The sequence below is a fragment of the Diplotaxodon limnothrissa genome, linkage group LG2, assembly GCF_057381915.1.
Source record: "Diplotaxodon limnothrissa isolate DT_005_m linkage group LG2, D_limnothrissa_male_GT1.1, whole genome shotgun sequence".
In the NCBI taxonomy this organism is placed as follows: domain Eukaryota; kingdom Metazoa; phylum Chordata; class Actinopteri; order Cichliformes; family Cichlidae; genus Diplotaxodon; species Diplotaxodon limnothrissa.
The window spans coordinates 23,052,266-23,077,972 of NC_140597.1; the positions used below are offsets into that span (position 1 = coordinate 23,052,266).

Here is a 25,707-nt window from a genome sequence, read left to right on the forward strand (position 1 = left end):
TGCGCGTATGTGTGTGTGCGTGTTTGTGTGTGTGCGCGCGTGTGCACGTGTGAGTTTGTGTTGCGCGCCTGGCAGAGAGACTGCAGGATCGGGAGGAAAAGGGCTCTCAACTTCCCTCTTCCTCTCTGCGCCGCTCTGCCCTGTGTCGCTCCCTGCCTACTGCTCCTCTTTCCCTTTTTTTTTACTCCGGGACACAGGCAGCTGCTGCCGCTGGTAGTGGTGCTGCTGCTGCTGGTGCTGGTGGTGGTGAGATGTGAAGAGGCTTGAAGTATGGCATGCAAGGATGGTTTCTGCCAAGAAGAAGGAGATGGTGACAGCGATGCGCCCCGCGTTTACTCGGACCCTCTTCTACTTTTTCTGTTTGCTGACTTGGTGAGTCTCTGTCCGCGGTGCTGAAACCTGCCGCCGAGCTGTGTTTTCAGCCCTCAACTTACAAGTATCCCGATTTTCTTCTTCTTCTTCTTCATAGTATGAAGAAAATCTCTGCGCAGACAAAAAAGGATGAAAGGATCTATCCGGAGAATTTCACTCGCATTTTGGACCGACTTCTGGACGGCTATGACAACAGGCTGCGACCTGGATTCGGAGGTATTTTAGAAAAATGCGCACTATTTTTGCGCACTATTGAGAGTGTTCTGCAATAAAAGTAGTCATATCAGCTATGTAACCACTCGGAAATATCCAGAATCTTCAAACCACCAGGTGAAATTTTATTTCTTCTGTAATTTATGCTACTTTTTAAAAATTTATTTTTAAAAGCCATACCTCGTAGCTCTAACCACATTATCGAGTAATAAAAGCATCCGGTGACATCTTTAAACCACTAAAAAGGGAGCTTCGCTTGTTATTGGACTTTTTAATGTAAGAGAACGTAAAATGTACTCTAAAGATAGCTGCAAACTCACTGCTGAGCAACAAAACACCCCATTAGTGTGGTTTAAATCAAGTCAGTTCCACCCATAGTAATCATACTACACCCCTGAAGCGCTCTAAATGAGCAGAGGGAACAATCCACTTGCTGAGGGAGGCTAAAGATTTCAATTTTGGTGTATTCTATTTATATAGCTCACAGCTGCAGTCATCTCAAGGCACTTGATACTGTAAAGTAAAGCTCCTGCAGGGGTGGAGAGAGAATGTCATTGATCTGTGAACAAGCACTTGGTGATGGTGGGGAGGAAGAACACGTTTCTAAGAAAAAAACATAAAATGACCATCAAATATGCCATAATTTAAAAAAAAGTGCACTTTTATTTGCACAGCCTAACAGTCTACAGCCTGAACCATGAAATAATTGCCAGAAAATTCCAAGTTTTTGAAACTGGTTTTTATTGAAGCTGAGAAATTTTATGTTAAATGGACGGCTACTTGAGCACTCAGAGCACTTTACACAACATGCCTTATTAATCCATTCATACCCATTCATGCCAACACCTTTCTTTTTCTATGGCAAAGTGTTTTCTTTTTAACATCCATACACATTCACACTCTAATGAGGTAATCTAATAATAGGAAGGTTGGTGGTTTGATCCCTGGCTGCTCCGGTCTTCATGGGAAAGATGCTAACCCCAAGTTGCTCTTTGATGGATCCAATAGAGTCTGTCTATGAATGTTAGACAAAAAGCACTTAACCAAAGAAAAAACAGTGCTCGCATGTGCTTGGGTATGAATGGGTGAGGCAAGTTGTATAAAGTGCTCTAAGTGCTCAGGTAGAGTAGAAAAGTGCTATACAAGAACTAGTCCAGTAACCATTTACCAGTTAACACTCAGAGAGCAACTTGAGGTTCAGTTTCTTGCCCATGAAGAAACTGCCCAAGAGTGAAGAAGCCAGGGGTTGACCCACCAACCTTAGTAGACAGCTCAGCCCAGTAATTTGCATCAGATTTGCATCAGACTGCCATTTCTATGCAGCTGTTTTAGGTTTTTTTGGGGGGAAAAATGACAGGTTTCTAAAACTCATCTGTCAAATATGATGCACTTGGCATTGCAGGGTTAAGACTGTGAAATGAGCATGAACGCCTTAGTGAAACTCTTTAACAGCATGGGGGAAGTAGAAAGCCAACGACATGCATGACATGTTTTCATGGGAACATTATGGCAACATTTTAATGACCTTTTTCTCTACAATGTTTTATGTGATTTGCATACGCAACATACTGCTTTGTGGTTTAGTGTATCACAACACGAGCGCTGCTGAGTTGTGCACAAGCCTGGTAGTTGTGCCCACTGAAGATGGGCCTCTGAGCTGGCACGTTTGAGTGAGTGTGGTTACATAATTGTGTGTATGTCAGCACACAAACGTCCTAATGCACAGTTCAAGTTCTAAAAGTACAGTTCTGGGTTTCTACGGCCATATTTCTCAAAGAGATGCCTCACTGCTGGTTGTAAAGCAGCCTGTCAGCAGAGATGTTCAGACATGCAGGCGTACCAGCTTCGCTTTAAAGTGAACAGAATGGAAACAGCAACAAAGGTGCTACAGCTCTGGAAGAGATAAGTTACTGCAAGGCTTTTAGATTGGCTAAACAAGTATGAATAGGACTCCTGTCTTTTTATGACCGCGACACTGAAGGATTTACACCAGTAAACGGTCATTAAACGTGACACTTGTCTGTTTCATTATCTCAACAGGTCCTGTGACTGAGGTCAAGACTGACATTTATGTGACAAGTTTTGGGCCTGTCTCAGACGTTGAAATGGTACCTATCCTATCTCATGTTTGTTTATGACTTTCTTTTTGTTTATTCTAAATTGAGTGTCAAACTACAGAAGACACAGAGATCAATACTTGAAGATAATGACTATCTTGCTCAACCAAGAGCCACTCAACCAAGCCTGCTTTATGTTTGGATGAAAAACCGAAGCAATTTCTTCCAGCTGGTCTTATTTTTGGTCCTTTTTTCCCAACGTAGGAATACACAATGGACGTATTTTTTCGCCAGATGTGGGTAGACCGGAGGTTGATGTACGAGGGCCCGATAGAGATTCTCAGGCTGAACAACCTGATGGTAACAAAGGTGTGGACACCGGACACCTTCTTCAGGAACGGCAAGAGGTCCGTCGCTCACAACATGACGGCGCCCAACAGGCTGTTCCGCATCATGAAGAACGGCACCATCCTCTACACCATGAGGTACTTATATATTAACTCGAATAATATGCCAATCTACAGATTGCAGCCAGCTCTAATTTTGCATCCATCTAAAAAGCCTGCTTGTGTTAGTTACACTTCATGTATTTGTTTTCTCTTTTTAGTGTTTTTTGCTCATTAAAATGGGATAGGAGGGATGACAGACTTTGTTTGTTATAAAGCAATGAAAGAGATTTCCTGTGAAATCAAAAACCCGCTCTCGCTGTGTACACAGTAGAGAGCTGTGTGGAGGCAGTGCACATGCCAAACTTTCACATTCATTCAGGAGAGCAGTTGATTGTTTGATAGTAATTGGCCTTTTTTATATAAAGATCAGCAGAATCAATGATTGCATAGCAACAATTGAAAAACCACCTTTGTTTGTTTTAAAATACCTGAACAAATAGAACCATGTAGGCAGTAGTTTTTGGTGTACCTTTAAAAGAAAGCCCTTATTGCCTTGTTATTGGTTCTAAGTCAAACGCTTCTCCTCTGTTCTGCAACAGGCTGACGATTAGCGCCGAGTGTCCCATGAAGCTCGTGGACTTCCCCATGGATGCACATGCATGCCCCCTCAAGTTTGGCAGCTGTAAGTTCTTTATGTGTGAGTTGGTGACGTCAGCATCAGAAAACTTTATTGACACACAGTTTGCACAGTTGCTTTGTTACAACTGCAACATATATAGTTTATAAAAGGGGGAAATTAAGTGGAAGTAATAGTAACAATATGACATATAAAAAAAGCATTTTTCAAACATAAACTTATTGAAAACATGCAAAAATATGCAAACAGATGAACAACACTTACAACACCAGGAGTTTAGTGTAGAGTACTAATGTAGATAGATTAGATGAAACTTTATTAATCCCTCGGGTGGGTTCCTCCGGGAAATTCGGTATATGTACAAAGTCAGTATTTTATCCATCCATCCAATAGGATTTATTATTAATATTAATGGTATTATTTAAATATAAACTAAATGGACAGAAGCTGAGATGAGGAGAAAGACATGATGATTTATTTTCTTTTTATATAGCTACATCATGACAGGAAATAAACGGTACCATTTTAGTGAGCCTCCTTTCAATGTTCTGGCTGTGCTACAAGAGAGAAAACAGGAAGAGGCTGCTGATTAGGTCTGACAGGACAAAGTGATCCAAACATGCATGTAAGATTACTGTTAACCTCTAATATTCCTGCAGTGCCTTTGAATGAGGAAAAGGACTCAAAGTTTTAAAAAATCTATCATTTTATCAGAATGTGAATTCTGTTCGTCCTCAATGTTTTGTCAAATGATTTTATTAATAAGTCATTATCACAGTGAAAATTTGTACCTGAGTAATAACATAACGTAACAGCATTGTAGCATTGTAAGTCTGTTAGTTTGGGAAGACGCGAGTAATGTAAGTATAATTTTTAAAATTAAATACAACAATTAGTGATTTGTAAACACAATCAATATCCAGTCATTGTGTATTCTCACTCTGTTGCATGTTTGAGAGTCTAACATAAAAATAAACAAAACGCTGCCTGAGCAACTCGACACAGAGTAACTCAGTGTGACAGAGAGTGTAGAAAATCTCAGTTAAGATTTTTAATCTAAAGCTGAAATCCTGGAATTTCACCAGCACTCCCACTTAGGACTTTGCAATACCAAAGAACAGCTGCACACTATGGCAGATGTACACAAAAGAAAAAGCACTCTGAAATGATCATTTCTAAATGGAAAGTGAACCATCAAAATACTTCCAGTTAATTAAAAAATAATCAGTTTCATCACCTCAAAAAGGAAGAAAATGTCACAGCAATGTAAAATACTGGAGTAAGTCAATTCAGTTAAATTAATTTTTGAGCTAAACATACAAGAGTACAGTAGAAGTGTAAGCAAATAACCCACTTCTGGTTCTTTACTTCTTGTAACTCAGATAAACTTGCACATTAAAACAGGTGGCAGTGTAATGAGCGTGTAATACGCAAAGATCTGATGTGAGTTACCTGGATGATTATTTTGTAAATCAGTTGTATTCCACTCTTACACAATTGAAGTGACTTTATTGAAAGGACAAAAAAAGCTGGATTCTAAGATGAATAGTGTGATTCTATTTCAGGACGCCATGCTTCCTCGGCCGGACAGCTGCTGTGTAGCAGTCGGTTAGGATAGCGTGACCACTTTATAAACAACCAAATAAGAGCGTTTAGACTGAATCTGAATCTAAACTAAGCAGAGTGGGTAAAAAAAGAGAAAACACCAGTGGAAGGCTAAGACAAAGAAAATATTGTCCTAGCTCAGTTCATGAAGCCACTTTCCTCCTCTTGGTACTGAAATGGATGCTGTGCTGAAAAGGAGCGCTAAAGAGCTGAGCAGAAAGCGACTAAATGCTATAGTTAATAATGAAACGTTTCATTCTTCATCGTGAACAATAAACGCCCAACTCAGCACCAGTGTTCACAGTGGGCCCACTGGTCAGCAGAAATGACTTATTTCAAATAAAGGAGCTTCTCAAAAAACGAGCAGCTGCGTCTTATCAGAGAGCAGCAGCGATTTGAAGATTACATCTGCAAGAGAAAGGAGAGGAAAAAAGACAACGAGTTTGCCTCTACACCCGCTGTCAATTACCCAATCTGGTGACATTGCGGAGGACAAATTCACATTCCTCGGTTATTGTCATCCCCCCTCCTCCCGTCCTTTCACCATCCTGTGCTGCTGCTGCTAGCCTCCAGTCAGGAGGAAGCAACCATGGATCTGATGTGGCCTGAAGCGAGGGAAAGGTCAGAATCCCTTCCTCTGCCTCAGGATAGCGCAGACCTATGCAGCTATTTTCCATAGCCGGTGCATGTGTCGATGTGTGCCTGCGTGCTAATTTTCTCGCTGTCTGCCCTGCCTTCATTTTTCCTCCATCTCTCCCCCTCTCTCTCCTCTCACCGTCTCCTTTTTCTGTTTCTCCATCTGGACTTGTGTGCACAGGCACTGCGTTCCACTCCATGACACACCAGAGTCATTTCATTTTGGCAGCACAGTTGGTATCCTGCCGATACGGAGTCCCATAGGGAGTGGCAGGCCAAGACAACTGGCATTTTGTTTTGCATTCGCACTCTGGTCAACCTCGCCAGTGAGAATACAGAATACAGAAAAAAAAACGCACAAAAAACAAAATAAAACAGAGAGGAAGCAACAACGGGGAATAAACAAACTTGTAATATAATGTGTGACTGTTACAACTTTAATTAGACACAAAGTGGCAGCTTGAGTCTTTACTAATTGGACAGTTTTACTGTTATCATATATTTTTACTTTCATTTGTTCTGATGTCATGGTGTGGTCCACAATTACCAAAATAGATTGTAAAACCTGCACTGGAATCATTTTCTTTATGCAGATTAGTGAATTATTCATGCTTGAGTGGAGGTGAGATGATGAGTCAATCTGGTAGAACCAATAAAAAATTATTCATGAAAAGTTTTTGGTGGAGACTTCTTGTCTGTTTTTGTTGTGATTCACTTAGAGGGGACTGTCTACATTTTTACACCTATAAAACCTGTTTGAAACAAAAAGATATGTTTTTGACAAACTTTACATTTTCATATGTAAATTTGAGCTGGCACACTGAACTTCTCTGAGACTAAATAAATCGAGCATAACATTCAGCCACTAAAATGTTTTTCTGTTCAGAAATACAAGCAAATAATTGCAAAAATTCATTTTTCTGCTTTTTTGTAAAACAGTACATACAAAACATAAAAATTTACTTTGGTAATTACCAATTTACTACTGTTACTGTAGCGCAGATGAGGCATAAACCTCACACAGGATGGTGATCTAATACGCTGCATATTTTAGTTGCATTTTACTCAAAATGATTGTCTCATGTTTATTAAGGGTGAAGAAACATATTTTGAGTGTAACAGGGACATTTGAGGCCCCACCCAACTGCTCTTTTCTGTTTTGAGAGGGGCAACCAATCAGCCAATCAGTTCCTCCAAATTTTCATTTCAGACACAGGATGAACTGAGGGGCAGCACTAAGGCCCAGTGTAAGACAAATAGGGATTGATTTTAATTATGAGTCATGCAAAGCTACTCTAGTAGAATCTAATAATAAGAATATCAACTTTATTAACAGGAACCTTTAAAGACCTCAAATGTAGGAATATTGGACACAACTTAATTAATTGAATTATCTATAACATATCCTACTTAAAGCAAAAAAAAAATTATTATATTAATCAATTATTAGTTTATTATAATATATTTAAGCATTAACATTAACGTTGATCTTTTTTTGTGTGTGTGTTTGTTTGCTTTTTGTGTTGCTTCATGGGTGGACATGCAAATCAATTTCCCATTGGGGACAATAAAGTTACCGTTGAACCTTTATCAACAGACAAAGCAACAACTGTAGAGATAAAGGTTATTATCAATTTGAGTTAGTTGTCTTTTCTTTAAATTTAGGCAATAAAATAAAGGCAATATAATACATGCTGCATATAAAATATATTAATTCAACTTAGTTTCACTACACCAACCCACCAAGGAAGTAGAGCTTGTCTTTTAATGGGAAGGTTGGTTCACTTCCCAGTTCTTCCAGTAAGCATACTGATGTGCTTTTGAGCAAGATAACAAACTCCCAACCTGCCCAAGCATCTTTCAGAATAAAAGGCTTGGAATAAAAACGCTCTGAGTAAAAAAGTGCTACATACAGTTAGATCCACAGGTTTGTGGATAATGACACAATAATAATTTTGCCTCTGTACATCAACACAGTGGAATTAAAAGCTGAAAGTCTGCAACAAATTCATCTTGGATTTTTGAGTTCAAGTTCAAACAAAATAACTGGATTCATTACTTTGGAATGATGGCATTTTTATACATAATCCCTCCAAAAACGTATGAACCTAACCGTAAGCAGCCACGTCACCAGGAAAATGAAGTCCGGGTAAAAGCTGGCTAGTAAATGAAAACTTGTGTTGTTGCACCGGCCCAATAAATGCAGAAGTTTAGCAGCAATTTCCACAACAGTTGACAACAGACAAAATAACTAATGTGTAGCTCGTTCCTAATGGTTTCTGGTTTAATGCACTTTTACATAACAATATGCAGAATTTGTTCCAGGAATAGCAACCCCATTATCTGAGAAGCAAAAGCAGAAGTGCTAGAGGATGTAGCATTTATCACATATACAAACAGTGTGAAGAATGGCAATCCAAAGGAAAACAGGAGAAAAGTGGTAAAGGGAAAAAGGTGCTATTAACAGCTGGTTGGTGACAAGAAGAAATCTACAGTGATGATAATGTTTCAATTATATCAAAGTAAAATCCTGCACACATATGGACAGTTTACAGTATACAAAGAGCTGCTTTCTTCTGAGCATCTTGTTTTTCTGCTGCACTGCTCACAGCTTACAGTCAGTGACTCATGTCGGTGTGGCTTTGCTGTCTGCCCACAGATGCCTATCCTAAAACGGAGATGATCTATACTTGGACCAAAGGGCCTGAGCATTCAGTGGAGGTCCCTCCAGAGTCCTCCAGCCTCGTTCAGTATGATCTCATTGGCCAGACGGTCTCCAGTGAAACGATTAAATCCATCACAGGTGAGATTTGCTCATCCTTTCACCGTCCTGCTTTATCAACCGAGTTACAGTGAACGCTCGAGGAATAATGGGACACTGCTGTTCATTTATCACTTTTACAAAAGAGTCTGCTTTTTTATGAAAAGAAAAGATCCACATCTGTCTGAGCGCATTATATTGAATCATACTTGGAAGATTTGCCAAGTCTACACTGTGTTTCCACAAGACAGATTTGGGCGTCGCATATTGGGGGGATATAGAGTTTTGACACTTGCACAGACATGACAGTGGGTCTACTGGACCATGGCTAGCACACAGTCTTGTGAAATGAAACCCTCAAACATCATGCGTTGAGACATTTCAGAGCCAGTTGGCTCGCAAAAATACTGAAAGCCCCACACACCACACCAAAAAAAAAAGATTTTAGCAGCAGAAAACTACAGCAGAGTGCAAATGGACACAATGTAGAAGTGAGGGGAGAAAACCAGATCAAATGTGACATCTGTCTGGAGCTGCATTAATGAAATCTGTCAGCCTGCAACTTCAAATTCTTTGTTAATGAAACTAATTCATTTCTGTTGATCCCCCAGGTGAATATGTGGTCATGACGGTCTACTTCCACTTGAAACGTAAAATGGGCTACTTCATGATTCAGACGTATATCCCCTGCATAATGACAGTAATCCTCTCCCAAGTGTCCTTCTGGATAAATAAAGAATCAGTCCCAGCGCGCACAGTTTTCGGTATGTAGACTTCACACAGCATTCATGCTGCACTGCCTTTCTGCTCCTCTCTCTCTCTGTTTATTTGGTGCCTGCATGCCAATGGAGCAATCAGAGCTGGAGTATCTATTCAGTCAACACAACAAGGCGATGCTTCAGCACGCGGTGATTACGGGAAACAAAAAGTTTCCCATTCTATTTTATTTTCACCTCTTACAGTAATTCTCTAAAATATGTTTGGCTCAAAAAGCATTTACAAGCAGTAATACTGCACGTGTGGTTGAAATAAACATTTTTAATCAGATGGGGAAAGATGTCCTCCTTATTGTAGTTGCTAATGACAAGCTTCATTTTGGCCATAAATAACTTACTTCAAATACAAAACTAAACTGGAAACAAACCAGGACCAGTAACTAGGAAATGGCTGAAAACACAGAGGAAAACACACCAGGGAGTAACGAGGGAATGGAAAACAGGAAGAAAGCACAGCTGGGGCTAATCTGAGGCCCTTTCTCAATTCTCAAGTACGCGAGTACGTACTCGCGTTCTCGGCAAAATGCAGATTTAACTGCAGAATTACACACAGCAACCTTGCTTTTATATAGGAACATAACCAAAATACAACCAGCTGAGTTGATGGACTGATGGACACAGACCGACTCAGACTGACTGAAAAAGTTGTCAATCTGCGTTTATGTGTTGGACAGAAATTATTTGCAAATGTTTGAGTCCAAGGGGGACTTTAATTTTGTGGAGACAGGTTGCCTTCCAACAACTACCCGTGCAATCACATTGTGACCAAAAGTGGTCTTCCACAGATTGAGTGTACTACTTGCAAAAAATGCCATGCAGTCACCGGGTAACCATGAATTTTTCCTAGATGCCGTCCAGTTTTGTCTCTAGTGTGACTAAGTCCTTTACACTCTGTGGGATTTCCAATGAGCTTTTCTTGTCTTAAGCTCTCTTTTTCAGTGCTGTGAGCTTTAATCTGATTTCCTATTGTGAGTCATGGGTCGGCCATTTGTTTGTTTGTTTGTATTTGTTCTGTGTTGTCTAAGGTCATATGGCTTGTTGATGAATTTCACAGTCAGCGCTAAGACTACCGGCCCTGTTAGCGGTCACGTTAAAAACCTCCACTGTCAAACTCGACATGATCAACAAACTTCTGTTATCTTTTCATTTGTTCTGTAACTTAATTTATAGCTAATTTTATTTGCTTACAGTCAGCAAAATAAGAAACTCCTGAATTCATAATTTAAACGGTTTGTAAAGAAGTGAACAGTCTATTATTTAAATTTGATTAAAAAAAATAAAAATAAAATAAAGTGCAGCCTTACCTAATGTCCATCCGACTGTTACTCATTTTATATTAAGATTTAAAAATCTAGTCGGTATTGGTATGAAGAGTAACCTTCAATAATGGTAATAAATCACACAGCAATAGGACATTCATGTAGTTGTAAAAAGCATGATAATATATTAAGTAATCCAAAGTATTCAGAATATGTTACTCTCATTGAGTAACTTACCTGTATACGTTACAAAATACATTTTGGGGCATGTAATCTGTAATCTGTAGTGGAATACATTTGAAAAGTAACCTTCCCAACAGTGAACATGACACATAAACCAGGGGACATGGATAACTAACTAATACAAACTAATAATAATACTAGGACTTAGTGTTATCTCCTAAATAATACAACCCTTAACTTGACAATAGCACATGATATTAACATAAGAAATCAACAATTCAAACATAACCCAAAATCCCCCTGACAAAAATAAAATTACTTCTCCTCAGTCTCCTAAATTCAGTGCATCCCTTAGAAGGAAAATAAGAAACATAAATAAAAAGAATTGTACCAAAACGTAACACAAAATGAAATTGACAGGGGAGTGCTTTCAGTTTTGCAGTGTGCTGCATTTCTGTTAATTAAAACGTCTTTGCAGGCGACACTGCATTTCTTCAATTGGCCTAAGTACATCTAAAAGCAAACAAATAAAATAAAGGCCATACTAAATTCATTGTTGATGTAAATAAAACTCAAAGTAAAGTACCTGACCTATCTACCCCTGCTTTGTGTACTGCACATGTTTTGTCACTTAGTTGGGGAGGGAATAACATCTTTTTCCAGTATGTTGACCATTTTTCTGAAGCCTTCTAGGGTCCAGCTCTTTGCCTTCTTTTGTGGCAGACATTTGAATTTTGTTGCATAATCTGTCTTTGAATACAGTGGTACTCCTCCAGACAGAAAACAAGCAGTGCAGTGCAGGGAACAGCTGTGATTGGCACATGCAGACTTGAGGTGAGGCGCTGATGTAGGGAGCACTCGATTTACTTTTGCTTTCCATTTTCAGTATCGCTCAGTAACTGTGGGAAGCCAAAATCGTGATTGAGATTAAACTCTGATTAATTGTGCAGTCCTAATCCTTAAATACTTGCCAATGAAACTTTCGTTCGATAATATACTTGATCCAAATTCTTGCTGGTCAAAAGGGGATTAAATACGTTTCTCCCTCACTAAAACTTGGATGGGTTGAGAACGACTCTGTGTCCCCCAGATGAGTTGGAAGAGGTGGCCATGGCGAGTCTGCTTTGACTGCTGCCCCCGCGACCTGAACTCAGATAAGCAGAAGAAAATGGATGGACAATCCCAGATCACGTTCTGCCTGTAGTACAGTCATTAAAATATTGCATTTTCACACCAGAGCTACTCTATCATTAAAGTGCTCTAAAGCAGGGGTGCCCAATCCCAGCCCTCGAGAGCTACCGTCCTGCAGCTTTTAGATGCATCCCTACTCCAACACAGCTGAATCAAATGGTTTGATTACCTCTTCAGCATGCCATCAAGTTTGGCAAAGGCCTGATAACAAGCCATTCATTTGATTCAGGTTTGTTGGAACAAGGATGCATCTAAAAGCTGCAGGACGGTAGCTCTCGAGGGCTGGGATTGGGCACCCCTGCTCTAAAGTGTTGAAGAAAAAAGTCTTTAACAAGTTATATTTTCAGTCAGTGAGTGCATCTTTTGTATCTGTTACTCCGCCCCCCCCTCCCCCTCCCCTGTAATATGCAAAACTGCACTGGTTAAAACAAACAGAATCAATGTGATCATAGAGGTTTTTGTTGGTTACAGTAAGGTAGTCACAGGTCAGCCATCAAGCAAACCAGTTACTTTATTGATCACTATATTTGATTTATGAATATGAATTGAGATTACACCCAAATATATAGTGTATATAGTATATGTTTGAGTAAATTATAAATAATTAGTTTGCTACCCATACTAATATCTTGCTGTAACAGTAAAAATGAGCAGATGTTCGTCAGACTTCACAGAACTGCTACAGTTCTTGCTAAAATGAAGGTGCATTGATCAAAAGCCAGACCCAATGGAAGGGAAAGTTGGATGAAATTAGCACAAAATCCATCTGTCTTCCTAAAAGCGAAGTGGGCGAGATGAACATTACAAACAATAGCCTCCCTGCATGCTGGCTGCTCATAGATGTGCTGCAAAACCTGCTTTCAGTTTTTAGCCTGTAACCCAGTTGCGTGCTATCCATACTCCCTTGCTACACTGTTTGGGTTTGCCCTAGAATAGACTAATTAGTGTGTGACAATAGACATGTTGTCTATTGAATGATAGTGGCACTGATGCTTGCCGCTGTTTGAAAGTATTCCTGCATTGCTTTCAAGAGAATTAGCATTAACTCATCACCATGACTAATGACAAGCTAACTAAGAGAAAAACAAACAAGTGTCAGTGGTGATTAATGATTCTGATTTAATATGCTGACCGTTCATGATGCTGCACAGACGTCTGCATAAAACCACACGTGGGTTTATACAGTAGTACTGACCCCATGTATGAAATCCACACATCTCCTCTATTGACTGGCATTTTGTTAGCTAGCACTCTGTCAAATCATCATAACATACTCAGACACCAACACAACCAACAACCCACCCCACCATTTGGTTTTAATAAAGGTGTCACGCACACTGCAACATCACCTCTAAGCATTCATTTGGTATAGTGAATGCTTTTGCCGTCAGCTGTTGAGTTGCTTAGTGAAAAATGATGCTGTGTGGCTCTCTCTCTCTGAGTGTCGCTCAGTGTAATATAGCACGAGCGAATCACTGCTGCTCTTCTTCAGCGGACAATGTATCTGACAGTCCTGCTGCTCTACCCCTGCCTCCCCCGCCCCAAACTGTCCGGCATGACAGAGGCATCACAGCAGCCCGACTATTGACGCATGAGTCGAGCCTTTGAGACAGTGGAGTTCTGCTGTTATCCGCTGCTTTTCAGCCGGCGCGTGTGTGACTGTTTGGGTTGGAAGGTGGTCTGTGTTTGGATTTCTCCTCTTCTTCCCTACACCCTCTGTTTTGACTTCCTGCCTCTATGACTCCACTGCAGTGACCTGTTTTAAGCCTAAAAGAAGCGGTTTGTCAAGAAGACAAACAGGAGTGGAGTGAGGATTAGAGCTCAAGCTTCATGGTTTCAAATAGAGTCAAGATAAAAAGTACACTTAAAGTAAAACGAGTGTTTCTTAAAGCCTCAAATTATAACTTTCTAGACTTTTGACATTTAACAACTCCAGTGATTGTCTCAAATCAGAGTTTATGGCCAGTAATCGTTCTAGAAGTCCCAAAGTGTAATTGTCCTTTGGTCTATGAAGAGGCACACATTTATGATCCTACAGTACATCTTCTCTGTGAAAGTGAAGACAAAGGACCATGAGTTTCGATTAAGAGGTTACTCTTGTGACATCAGGCGCATGTTTCCTTAGACACAATAACTGGTCACGAGAGAAAACTATGCGTTCCTCGACGAGTTGGGGAGTCGTGCCATGAGGTTGGTGGCTGCTTCTGGGAGAAACTAATTGCAAAGAAGGTGCTACACCAAAAACTACCCTGTGATTGTGTTGATTGCAAGAGTAGAAGACCCAAGTGCAGACAGAGGCGAGGAGACAAAAGTGGACTTAACGAAAAGCGAGCCTTTATTTAGGGCTGAAACTCACGAAAATACAGCAAGGCTAAACTGCGGGAAAACCTGAACATAAACTGGGAAACTATGACTATGACTTGACTGGGAAACTGTGAGAAGGGGTAGGGAAGGTAACACAAACAACGCGACGCTGAACACAGGAAGACGGAGGACTTAACTACACACATGAGGTGATGAGGAGACACATGAGGACACAGCTGACTAGAATGAGACATAATGACAAAGGGCGAGTAAGACTAAACATGTAGTAACAAGAAACACAAGGTAAAAGTAAAACAGGAAACATGGAGACTAGACATGACAACACAAGCTTAACAGACCTAAAGCACATGACAGACTAGAAAAGAACCCAAACACAGATTGCTGCGGTCTTTTGTATTTTGCATAGAACATACCAACTTCTCTGCAAACTCTCACCAAATAGTAGTCAAGCAGCAGTAACAACAAGTTCAACATAATCTGGAAATGCAGACCATTCACCTTCAAAGTAAAAGCCCTGTCGCATTTTTTCCCAGTGAGCAATGGTTGTCAAATAGTAGGACTATGTAACTGAAGGCTTATTAATTCGACCCTACATGGTCACATGTCCAAAATGAGGGAAAAGCAAACATTAGCAATCACAACACCTTGCCCGACTATCCTATGAAGCATACTAATTCATGCAATTTACTGTATCTTCTTATTTAGCTACATAAGTAACAGTCTATACAGTATATTCAGATATATGCTGCACTTGTTGTTGCACAGCTGCTTTCACTCTTTCTGCTTCCTGCTATAAGCTAATAACCTCAAAGCTTTATGTTCCTGAAGTACCAACATGAAAAAAACATCTCTCTATGCAGCGCTTGGAACAATCAAGTATCCAAACCAAGCATAATTATGGTGAAAGAATGGCTTCCGGATAATTTCTCTGATTTCAGCGACCCACACCATACTTTGCATTATATACATAATCAGTTCCAGAGTCAGTGAAATGTTTCCACGAAAGCTTTAATTTTAATTTTAATAGAAAACACCCACTGTTTCATTCTTTTGGCTATGTTAAGAAAAGCTCTCTATTAGAGGGTAACGTCCTCAGTCTGTGGCCTTGAGCTGCAGTTCACCTATCAATGTCATCCAGCTGCTTTTGACTGACAGGTAATTATATGGCGGTCACGTCCGGGCAAAGGAGACATGCGTTTATGTTGGGTAAGGGCTGTGACGCACAGATTGTTCCAGATCTTTGGCATAAAGGGGATTTTCTCCAAATCACATTATTGCTATTGGTTAATAGTACCAAGGGCGAGTGACGAGCGTCAGGCTTATACGGTGACCTTCTGTTATTGTAGAAGCCCCGCATAACCTTGGGTGCTGGTCAGACAGGTGTCTTGTTTTATTTTTATGGTCCCTCGCTGGGTAGTGCAGCGACAAATAAATGAGAACACATGACATTCAGTCCCGGTGTCTGCATGAACCTCAGTCAATGTGTCCTCTAGCTCTGTGATGTATAACCTTTCTTTATTTGAATTATTTCCACAATTTGAGAGTTACCAGTGTTAATGTGATATACAGGGTGGGCCATTTATATGGATACAATTCCATTTTATTACAATGTATCCATATAAATGGCCCACCCTGTAGTTAGGAAACTGCAAGCTCACAGTGGCATAATATAAGTTAATGCTTAGTTATATAAACAGTATTTGGAGGTAGAGCATGCTGACCATTGCTTAGATGTCTTAATTCATCTGCTGTATAAAGACCTTGACTATCTTTAGCAGGACTATGATATAAGAAATTAAGTGGGTTGGTACCAAATTATTGATGGAAGTGATTGCCAATGAGACTGGAGAATACAGGGAGTGCAGAATTATTAGGCAAATGAGTATTTTGTCCACATCATCCTCTTCATGCATGTTGTCTTACTCCAAGCTGTATAGGCTCGAAAGCCTACTACCAATTAAGCATATTAGGTGATGTGCATCTCTGTAATGAGAAGGGGTGTGGTCTAATGACATCAACACCCTATATCAGGTGTGCATAATTATTAGGCAACGTCCTTTCCTTTGGCAAAATGGGTCAAAAGAAGGACTTGACAGGCTCAGAAAAGTCAAAAATAGTGAGATATCTTGCAGAGGGATGCAGCAGTCTCAAAATTGCAAAGCTTCTGAAGCGTGATCATCGAACAATCAAGCGTTTCATTCAAAATAGTCAACAGGGTCGCAAGAAGCGTGTGGAAAAACCAAGGCGCAAAATACCTGCCCATGAACTGAGAAAAGTCAAGCGTGCAGCTGCCAAGGTGCCACTTGCCACCAGTTTGGCCATATTTCAGAGCTGCAACGTCACTGGAGTGCCCAAAAGCACAAGGTGTGCAATACTCAGAGACATGGCCAAGGTAAGAAAGGCTGAAAGACGACCACCACTGAACAAGACACACAAGCTGAAACGTCAAGACTGGGCCAAGAAATATCTCAAGACTGGTTTTTCTAAGGTTTTATGGACTGATGAAATGAGAGTGAGTCTTGATGGGCCAGATGGATGGGCCCGTGGCTGGATTGGTAAAGGGCAGAGAGCTCCAGTCCGACTCAGACGCCAGTAAGGTGGAGGTGGAGTACTGGTTTGGGCTGGTATCATCAAAGATGAGCTTGTGGGGCCTTTTCGGGTTGAGGATGGAGTCAAGCTCAACTCACAGTCCTACTTCCAGTTTCTGGAAGACACCTTCTTCAAGCAGTGGTACAGGAAGAAGTCTGCATCCTTCAAGAAAAACATGATTTTCATGCAGGACAATGCTCCATCACACGCGTCCAAGTACTCCACAGCGTGGCTGGCAAGAAAGGGTATAAAAGAAGAAAAACTAATGACATGGCCTCCTTGTTCACCTGATCTGAACCCCATTGAGAACCTGTGGTCCATCATCAAATGTGAGATTTACAAGGAGGGAAAACAGTACACCTCTCTGAACAGTGTCTGGGAGGCTGTGGTTGCTGCTGCACGCAATGTTGATGGTGAACAGATCAAAACACTGACAGAATCCATGGATGGCAGGCTTTTGAGTGTCCTTGCAAAGAAAGGTGGCTATATTGGTCGCTGATTTGTTTTTGTTTTGTTTTTGAATGTCAGAAATGTATATTTGTGAATGTGGAGATGTTATATTGGTTTCACTGGTAAAAATAAATAATTGAAATGGGTATATATTTGTTTTTTGTTAAGTTGCCTAATAATTCTGCACAGTAATAGTCACCTGCACACACAGATATCCCCCTAAAATAGCTAAAACTAAAAACAAACTAAAAACTACTTCCAAAAACATTCAGCTTTGATATTAATGAGTTTTTTGGGTTCATTGAGAACATGGTTGTTGTTCAATAATAAAATTATTCCTCAAAAATACAACTTGCCTAATAATTCTGCACTCCCTGTAGTGCTGACAGACAATTCACAGGAAGGGGCATATACAGTTAGGTCGACAAGTTTATAGACAGTGACAAAATGTTTATAATTTAGACTTAATTTAGTCTTTACATCATCTTATGGATTCTAAATCAGACGGTCAAGATGTGACGTTTTAGGTTTAATTTGTCACTTAGTACAATTTTTACTTTTACTTACTTTTTAATTGTGCAAGCAATAATAATAATAATGAATTGCATTTATATAGCACTTTACAATTCCACTATTCAGTCACTCTCACATTCACACACTGGTGGAGGCAAGCTACAGTTGTAGCCACAGCTGCCCTGGGGCAGACTGACAGAAGCGAGGCTGCCATCGGCCCTTCTGGCCAACACCAGTAGACGGTAGGTAAAGTGTCTTGCCCAAGGACACAACGACTGAGACTGTCCGAGCCGGGGCTCGAACCAGCAACCTTCCAATTACGAGATGAACTGCCAACTCTTGAGCCACGATCGTACCGCAAGTGGTTGGCCATTACACATACTTTTATACACAGTCCCCCATTTTCAAGTCAAGTCAATTCAAGTTAAGTTAAGTGGCTTTATTGTCATTCCAACCATGTGCAGTGGTACATACATAGTGAAACAAGACAATGTTCCTCCAAGACCGTGGTGCTGCATATGGCATATAACAGACAATCAACACAGGACTACATAAAGTGCAATTTGCAAAAATTGCAACCCCCCCTGAAGACAAAGACAACAACACCAGACAGAAAGAACGATACAGACACAGCAGTGCAATAGAAATGTGCAGAAGACTGAGCCGTATGGGCACCGGTTCAGCTCAGTGCGTTGAGCACTGTAAAGTAACTTTGTCAATCAATCAATCAATCAATCAATCAATTTTATTTATATAGCACTTTTAAAAACAAATTTTTTTGACCATATTACTGTACAATAAAATAATCAGATAAAATTTAAAAGGAAAGTAAAATAAAAGGTAAGAAAATAATAAGAATAAAATAATGACAGACTCATACAGAACTAAAAGCCAAAGAGTAAAAATGGGTCTTTAAGCGGGTGAATGAGTCGAGTCACTGAGTGTTCAGGAGTCTGACGGCTTGGGGGAAGAAGCTGTTTCACAGTCTGGCAGTGACGGCCCGAATGCTCTAGTACCTTTTGCCAGAAGGCAGCAGTGTTTTTCAGGGCCTCAAAAGTAATTGGACAATTGACTGACAAGCAGTTTCACGATCAGATGAGGCCTGTTCCTTTGTTTTTCCAGACAGACTGATTAAGAAGTTAAAAGATCTAGAGTTGATTCCAAGTATTGAACTTGTATTTGGCAGCTTTTAGCTGGAGCTCTTAATCTGAGGTCCACAGAGATGCCCAGATGCAAGAAGAGGAGGCTGAAAAATCAAAATAAAGGTACATCAGCGACATCAAAGAAGAAACTCCACAGAAGACAATGGATAAAAACTGTTCTTTCCTAGGTTACGAAAAAAATTTCACAACATCTAGCCGAGTCAAAAACATCGTTGAGGAGGTAGAGTGAGTGACAACAAAGAAGGTTTACAGCAACAACCACTGGTTACAATCAAGAAACTGATCATACAGCGCTCCACAGTCCAAATGACCCAAAGAAAGTACAAAAGAAGCCCAAGAGTTTTTCAAGGCAAAGAAATGTTCAGATTAGTTACCAGATCTCAACAAAATAGAGCAGCTTTACAGATACTGAAGACAAACTCGAGAGTGGAGCAACTGAAAGCAGCTGCAATAAAGGCGTAGCAGAGCAGCTCGAGGGAGGAAACAGTAGTCGGTGATATTCATGAATGGTAGACTTCAGACAGTCATTGATTACAAAGGATATTCACCTAAGTATTAACCACAAACCTTATGTTAAAGTTATGCTGGCTTGTCCAATTACTGCTGAGCCTCTGAAAATTTGTTTCTATGTATAAAAATGTTTGTAATGTTTGTTTGTTTAAAGCTGAAAGTCTGCATTCAATCACACCTTGATTGTTTGATTGAAAATCCACTGTGCTGGTGCAGACAGGCAACATCAGTCCTCAGAGTACAGAGTCGAGTGAAACTCTCAGAGTAGCTCAAGTGGACAAATGCTTTTTGTGGTTCTATTGTACATGTTTCTATTGCAAAGCTATACTGTATACTGTATATGGTTCATTATCCTTCTGCCTTCAGTTAATGAAATCTCCTGATGAGAAGAACATAATATATGGGTTATTGAACACATCTGGTTTTCTATTCCGATCTGCAGTGTTAAAATTCATACCGGTCTGTGGTGAAGCCTCAGTTTTCCCAGTGAGATGGATATTTTTGCAACTCTACTTACATTCAAATTGAGTCAAATTCAGACTAATTATGTGCTTTGATCAAATATGAAAGAATTTATGTCAACTCCCTCTTTGACACAGGCTCATGTGTTCTTTTGTTTTTATTTTCCCACAAACCAAGGCATCACCACCGTCCTGACCATGACAACGCTCAGTATCAGTGCTCGCCATTCCCTCCCCAAGGTCTCGTACGCTACTGCGATGGACTGGTTCATCGCCGTCTGCTTCGCCTTTGTCTTCTCCGCCCTCATTGAGTTTGCCGCTGTCAACTACTTCACCAATGCACAGATTGAGCGCGCCAAAAAGAAGCCGGCCAAATGTCCCCCGGTGCCCCAATCCACGCCTGTCAAGGTCAAGGACGCAGAGGAAGTGCTGCAGGTGACTTCTGTTTCTCTCAAAGTGGCTCAATAATCTGATCACACTTTATTTCAAGGAGCACTCACAGAGCATGTCCCTTATTATGTGCTTACTGCCTTTAGCCTACACGTTTGAATCATCAGAAGTGGTTCCTGCATGTGAGAGTAGTCAGCTGAGCTCCTGCTTACAGGGTGTTAAGGAAAGCTAGCGAAACCTGGTCCCAGAACTTTACAAATGAAATCTTGCTTGTCAAATTAAAAACAACTGCTTGTTAAAAGACAGAAAAAAATGTGTGTGAGAGAGAAAATAAGACGGGTCTGAAAACAGCTTCACAGCACAGATGTTTGGGAGTAGTCACGAGGTGTGCAACCTTTCTTTTGAAATTATACGTGCATGAACTGACATAAGCGTCTATTTCTGTGTGACGAAGTTTAAGCAAATTGCATCGACACCATGGCAAGTTACATGGATTCAACGAGGATTCATGAATATACCATGAAGCTATTTTAAAGCTGTAAGTCAGATATGATGAATGTGTTGCAGTGCTGTTTATGTAACTGTAGGAATGTGTTCATGGCGCCAGATAAACACGTGCGATGTATTTGTCTCAGCCTGCATAATCTTCTGAAGAGTGGAAATCATAGGTCATCTGTTAACCGATCATTGAAGTTGACGTAACCCACCAGCGGATATGCCCGTTTTACAGTAACTACTTTAAGTTGTTCCCTTCTGCCTAAATCCCAGTGTGGCGTAATCATGCCTGAATGCAGTATAGTGACAACAGCGCTTCAGTGGATTAGGGGGTTGCCATGGCAACGCAGTCCGAATACATCTGTATAGGTTTCAGGATAGCTCTGGCAACAGGGGGGGAAATTAATACTCTCTTCCTCAGGAGCAGGTCCTGTTACCAGAGGGCTTGGCGCATGGGTCACAGTGTGTTGATGGTTCCAACTCCTCAGCATTTTACCTCCTCCATGTTGAGACACAAACTCCACGCACACGCACACACTCCTCCTCTGCTGCACACGGGACACAATAACATTGGATCCTTTCTAATTCAAGGGGTGGGGGTGGTGTTGGTGGATTATTCCTGCGAATGCCTTAGTACCAGCATCACACTCTGCTTGAAAACATCAACTTTCAAAGGATAAGCTCCTTTGACGCTACAGTGCATTACCCCGATGCGGTGCTACCTACTTTCTGTCTTAAGCTTGTGTGAAGTGAGTGAAAGCCATGGTAAGTGACACCTGTATTACGCACAGTCTGGCGTCTGCCTTCACAAATCAAGGCCATCTGTGTCGGGGGACTGTGATCAGATCAATATGACAAAGTTTGTGGGGAGGAAGTAAACTTCACCTATCCTGCAAACTCCTTCAAACAGGAAGAAGAAAGGAGAGACGAAAAAATTCTTTGCACAAAATATGTTTATTTTTTTTAACACTCCTTTTTTTTGCTAACATCAATTCAATGGTTTATATTTTAAGATTAAGCTTCTACAGTAATACAGAGAAATAATCTCCCGAATCCAAACTGAGAGCTGGTTTCAATAACAAACTCAATCAAGAATTCCAGTTGGATTTGTCCAGTGTTATCAATAAGTGGTGGCATGGTGTTACAGGGGTTAAAACTATTGTCTGTCAGATGGCTTTTGGTTCAAACTGGTTGGGTTTCCTCAGTAAAGACATATCGTAGGATAAATGGTAATTCTAAATATAAAGGTAGAGGTGGATAAAATGCTTAAAGTGCATAGAATAAAGTAGTGCATCATTGTATTATTAAATCTGGCCTGTTGTGCAGAGGGCTTTGGGGGCTGCATTTGGAAAACTTTGAACATGGTGATAAATCTGGAAAATTCCTTGCTAACCACTTCAAGCTAAATACAGAAAAAAACAATTTATTCTAGAAAGGACTGGGAACATTATTTACAATAATACACAACAAATAAGCCTTGGCCTCTGTTGGACATGGGCACGGAGGGAGGAGTTCACCATCCCCATCACTCCCCGCTGGGATGCAGGTTTTTGTTGGTTCCGGGGACTGTGGCTGGATGTTCCGGTGTCGTCACTGACCCACTCACTCGGTGGTCTTGGAACTCCTTCTGTCGCTTGGACTTCTTCCGTGGTGCCAAGAACTTCCCAGGCAAAGGTACCAAGCGGTTCTTGGGCACCTGGAGCCTTGATCTCGACTCACACTAGGGTGGGCAGCTCCAGTGGGGTCGGCTGCCCGTCGCCACTGGTCCTTTGGGACTCCCACCCCTTGGCCATGCGGACCCCATTTGGGCCTTCCTCATTCTCCTGCTGGAATGAGCGTGCAGATATTGCAGAGATGTGTGGACTTAGGTCTTCAGAACTCTTGAGGGCTGCGGATGGCACGGTTCTTTCTCTCTCTCTCACCACCCCCCCACAAGAAGATTGTTGATTTATGTGCCTGCGCATTTTCAAATTTTTGTGTTCCAGGTGTTGTATGTTCGTTTTTTCTTACAGGTGCAGCAGTTGGCGATAGATTTGTATACTGAGTGGGCCATTTATATGGATACACCGTAATAAAATGGGAATGGTTGGTGATATTAAAGTCCTGTTTGTGGCACATTAGTATATGTGAGTGGGCAAGATGGGTGGTGACCATGGTGGCCATTTAGAAGTCGGCCATCCTGGATACAACTTTTGTTTTTTCAATAGGAAGAGGGCCATGTGACACATCAAACTTATTGGTAATGTCACAATGAAATGTATTTCAAGCTGTTAAACTGAACTAAAACACGAGGAACAAATTTAAATGTCAGTGTCAGTTTCACTTTCTTATCAGCCTGACTCAAATATGGTTATTCTCCTCTCTCGCAGCAAAATCCTGATACGAACGGTAATCTGAGGAAGCGCATGAATTATATCTCCCACCAAGAGTCGAGCAGTCAACAGAGAGCCCAGTCCACCACCAACATTGCAGGAGTAGGGCGAGGAAGGCCGCTGCGACCTTTAGCCGGTGGAACCAATGGCAGCTCCTCCACCCTCTCCCGCTCCAGCCCAAAGTCTGAGAGCCTGCTCAGCGTTGCGTCTTCCTCAGCGCAGCTGGTGAAGAGTACGCCTCAGGGTGCAGCTTCTACGCCAGACGTAATGGCGGGGACACCGTGCAAGCAGAACGCCAGCACTTCCTCTCTGCAGCATCTGCTGGGCCCGAAGCTGGAGCGCATCCAGATGATGGGGAACAAACTGGAGCCGAAGCAGACGCCGTGCTCCCAGCCCACCACTGCTGGTATGGGCGGAACCAGTAAAATTGACAAGTATGCACGGATCCTCTTCCCCGTGTCGTTTGGCGCATTTAACATGGTCTACTGGGTGGTTTACTTATCAAAGGACATGATGGTGGCTAAAGGTGGCTAGACGTGTCTTTTAACACATGGGATTACTGGAGTTTGTGAACATTATGTAGAACGTGTTGTTTTTGCCAAACAGATGAACAAAATGTGCCCATAAAGCACTTAAGAATATATTTATTTTTTTCTTCCTGAGTCCTGAAACTGCAAGCATGGGAACAAGCGAGCAAAATTAGAAAAACCTGACTCAACATAAGAAGGAACACCTGCACACTGGAGTATGCTACTGTCCTCTTTCTATTACATCATGCTTCATTTGACTGAAAAGGTCCTCATCAGCTTCAACTGATCTCTTCTGGCCTGCAGTCAAGATAAAGCATGGATTTTATTCATTTTCCTATTTTTGTACCCTGCACCTGGCAAGATGCGTGGACGTGTGTGCCATTGTTCTGAACTCAACTGCACCAACACTGTAAATATATAAATTTATTAGGATAAACAGATTTATATTTAATGAATACAGTTTACTTCCTTTTGAATAATTAAGACGTGTTGCTTTTGGTGCCAGCAGGTTAGAGGTTGCAAAATTAAAACGAGGGATTTCAGAATGGAAAATTGTTGAATGTTGGCCAAAAGGGTTTGAAAGTAAAATGGATTTGGCCAGAATGAAAGTCCTCAAACCAGGCTGAGTGGAGCTTTGGCCAGGACCTGATCAACCATGACCTACTGCAAAGCATCTTTCACATACAAGAAGGATTAACTAATCTGAAATAGCGAATATGAAATTTGTGGATAAGTCGGGCAGAAAATAGTAAAGACAAGTTATGAATTCATGTAACAGTAGGCTTTAAGCTTCTTTCCAGCCGTAACAGATTGCGAATAGCAGACAAAGATTGTGTAAGTGATTAAAAAAGAGCCATAGCATGAACAAACACAGGGAGCAGAACACAAAGCCATTTGCTCGTAGACCACTGTGGCAATAAAATAATGAGCTGGATGTTTGTTTCGAGACATTTCGGCGTGCTCAACAAAAGAATGTGACTCAACAGCAGCTCCAGGGGAGAAACACAACATCTAACTGCTGTCATCCACATTCTTAAATGTGTTTCCGTGCACTTTGATTTTGGGCATAAAACATTATTTAATTACTCTTCATGGGAAAGATCTCTCGTGTGTGTCTATGGAGCACACTCACTTGCTATCAAAACTACAGCAGATACACAACACGTTGAGCACATTTTGAAGGTTGAAATAACTTTTTCTCTCCTGTTTGGTAACCCCAGTGTCAGCTGACGCAGGGCTGTTGGTCACTAAGTTGACAGCTATTAGTAGGTTATGGAATTTATTAGTGTTTGCACTGATAATTGCTACAATTGCTACAACCACATTAAGTTATGGATGTGGTTGATATTTATCTGTTGTGTCAGATCAGTTAATGTTTAAAGATAATGACGAGTCATTTTCCATAGGGGGTAATCAGTTTGCACCTAATTTACTTCAGCTGCAGTTTATTACCAACCAGAAAACGATTGTACTGAAAATCAGAGTGCATATCTTTGGAAGTGTAAAGGCCTTTTCACATAGGTGCGCTTGTGCTGTGGTGTGTGCGAGCCATAGAGAAGAGTGGGTTTTAGAGCAGTTTTCACATTGTATGGGGAGGGTCTTAATACATTCTCCTGTCGTTCTGAATTAATGGGAAAATGTGTAAAGAATCTTACTTAAGATTATTTTCATGAGTAATATTGGCCTCTACTCGGTTTTTATTTCAGTTCAGGTCTTAAATGCTTTGAGATGCTGGCATCTTCGTGTAGAGCCCCCATGTACTCAGGCTGAAATTTATTTTAGTCGCTTCATCTCATATCCTGAAACCAGATGTTTTGAAGTGATCCTGTA

General features: G+C 40.9%; 1 protein-coding gene across 1 annotated transcript; it reads left to right on the forward strand.

Annotated features, from left to right (window-relative positions):
• The first annotated feature begins 283 nt into the window (after nucleotides 1-283).
• Nucleotides 284-23,881, forward strand: gabra4 (gamma-aminobutyric acid type A receptor subunit alpha4). The gene is made up of 9 exons (XM_085368339.1): nucleotides 284-372; nucleotides 470-588; nucleotides 2,626-2,693; nucleotides 2,907-3,127; nucleotides 3,631-3,713; nucleotides 8,569-8,712; nucleotides 9,282-9,434; nucleotides 20,269-20,525; nucleotides 23,345-23,881. Exons 1-9 carry the CDS (start codon nucleotides 284-286, stop codon nucleotides 23,879-23,881), a joined length of 1,671 nt encoding a protein of 556 aa, XP_085224465.1.
• The last annotated feature ends 1,826 nt before the right edge of the window (nucleotides 23,882-25,707 follow it).

What these genes read in the sequence shown, in the direction of transcription:
- gabra4 (XM_085368339.1), top strand. Translation starts at nt 284, where the DNA reads ATGGTTTCTGCCAAGAAGAAGGAGATGGTGACAGCGATGCGCCCCGCG. An exon ending in CTGTCTCAGACGTTGAAATG is followed by an intron (nt 2,694 to 2,906) that starts GTACCTATCCTA and finishes TTCCCAACGTAG; the next exon opens with GAATACACAATGGACGTATT. An exon ending in AACGATTAAATCCATCACAG is followed by an intron (nt 8,713 to 9,281) that starts GTGAGATTTGCT and finishes TTGATCCCCCAG; the next exon opens with GTGAATATGTGGTCATGACG.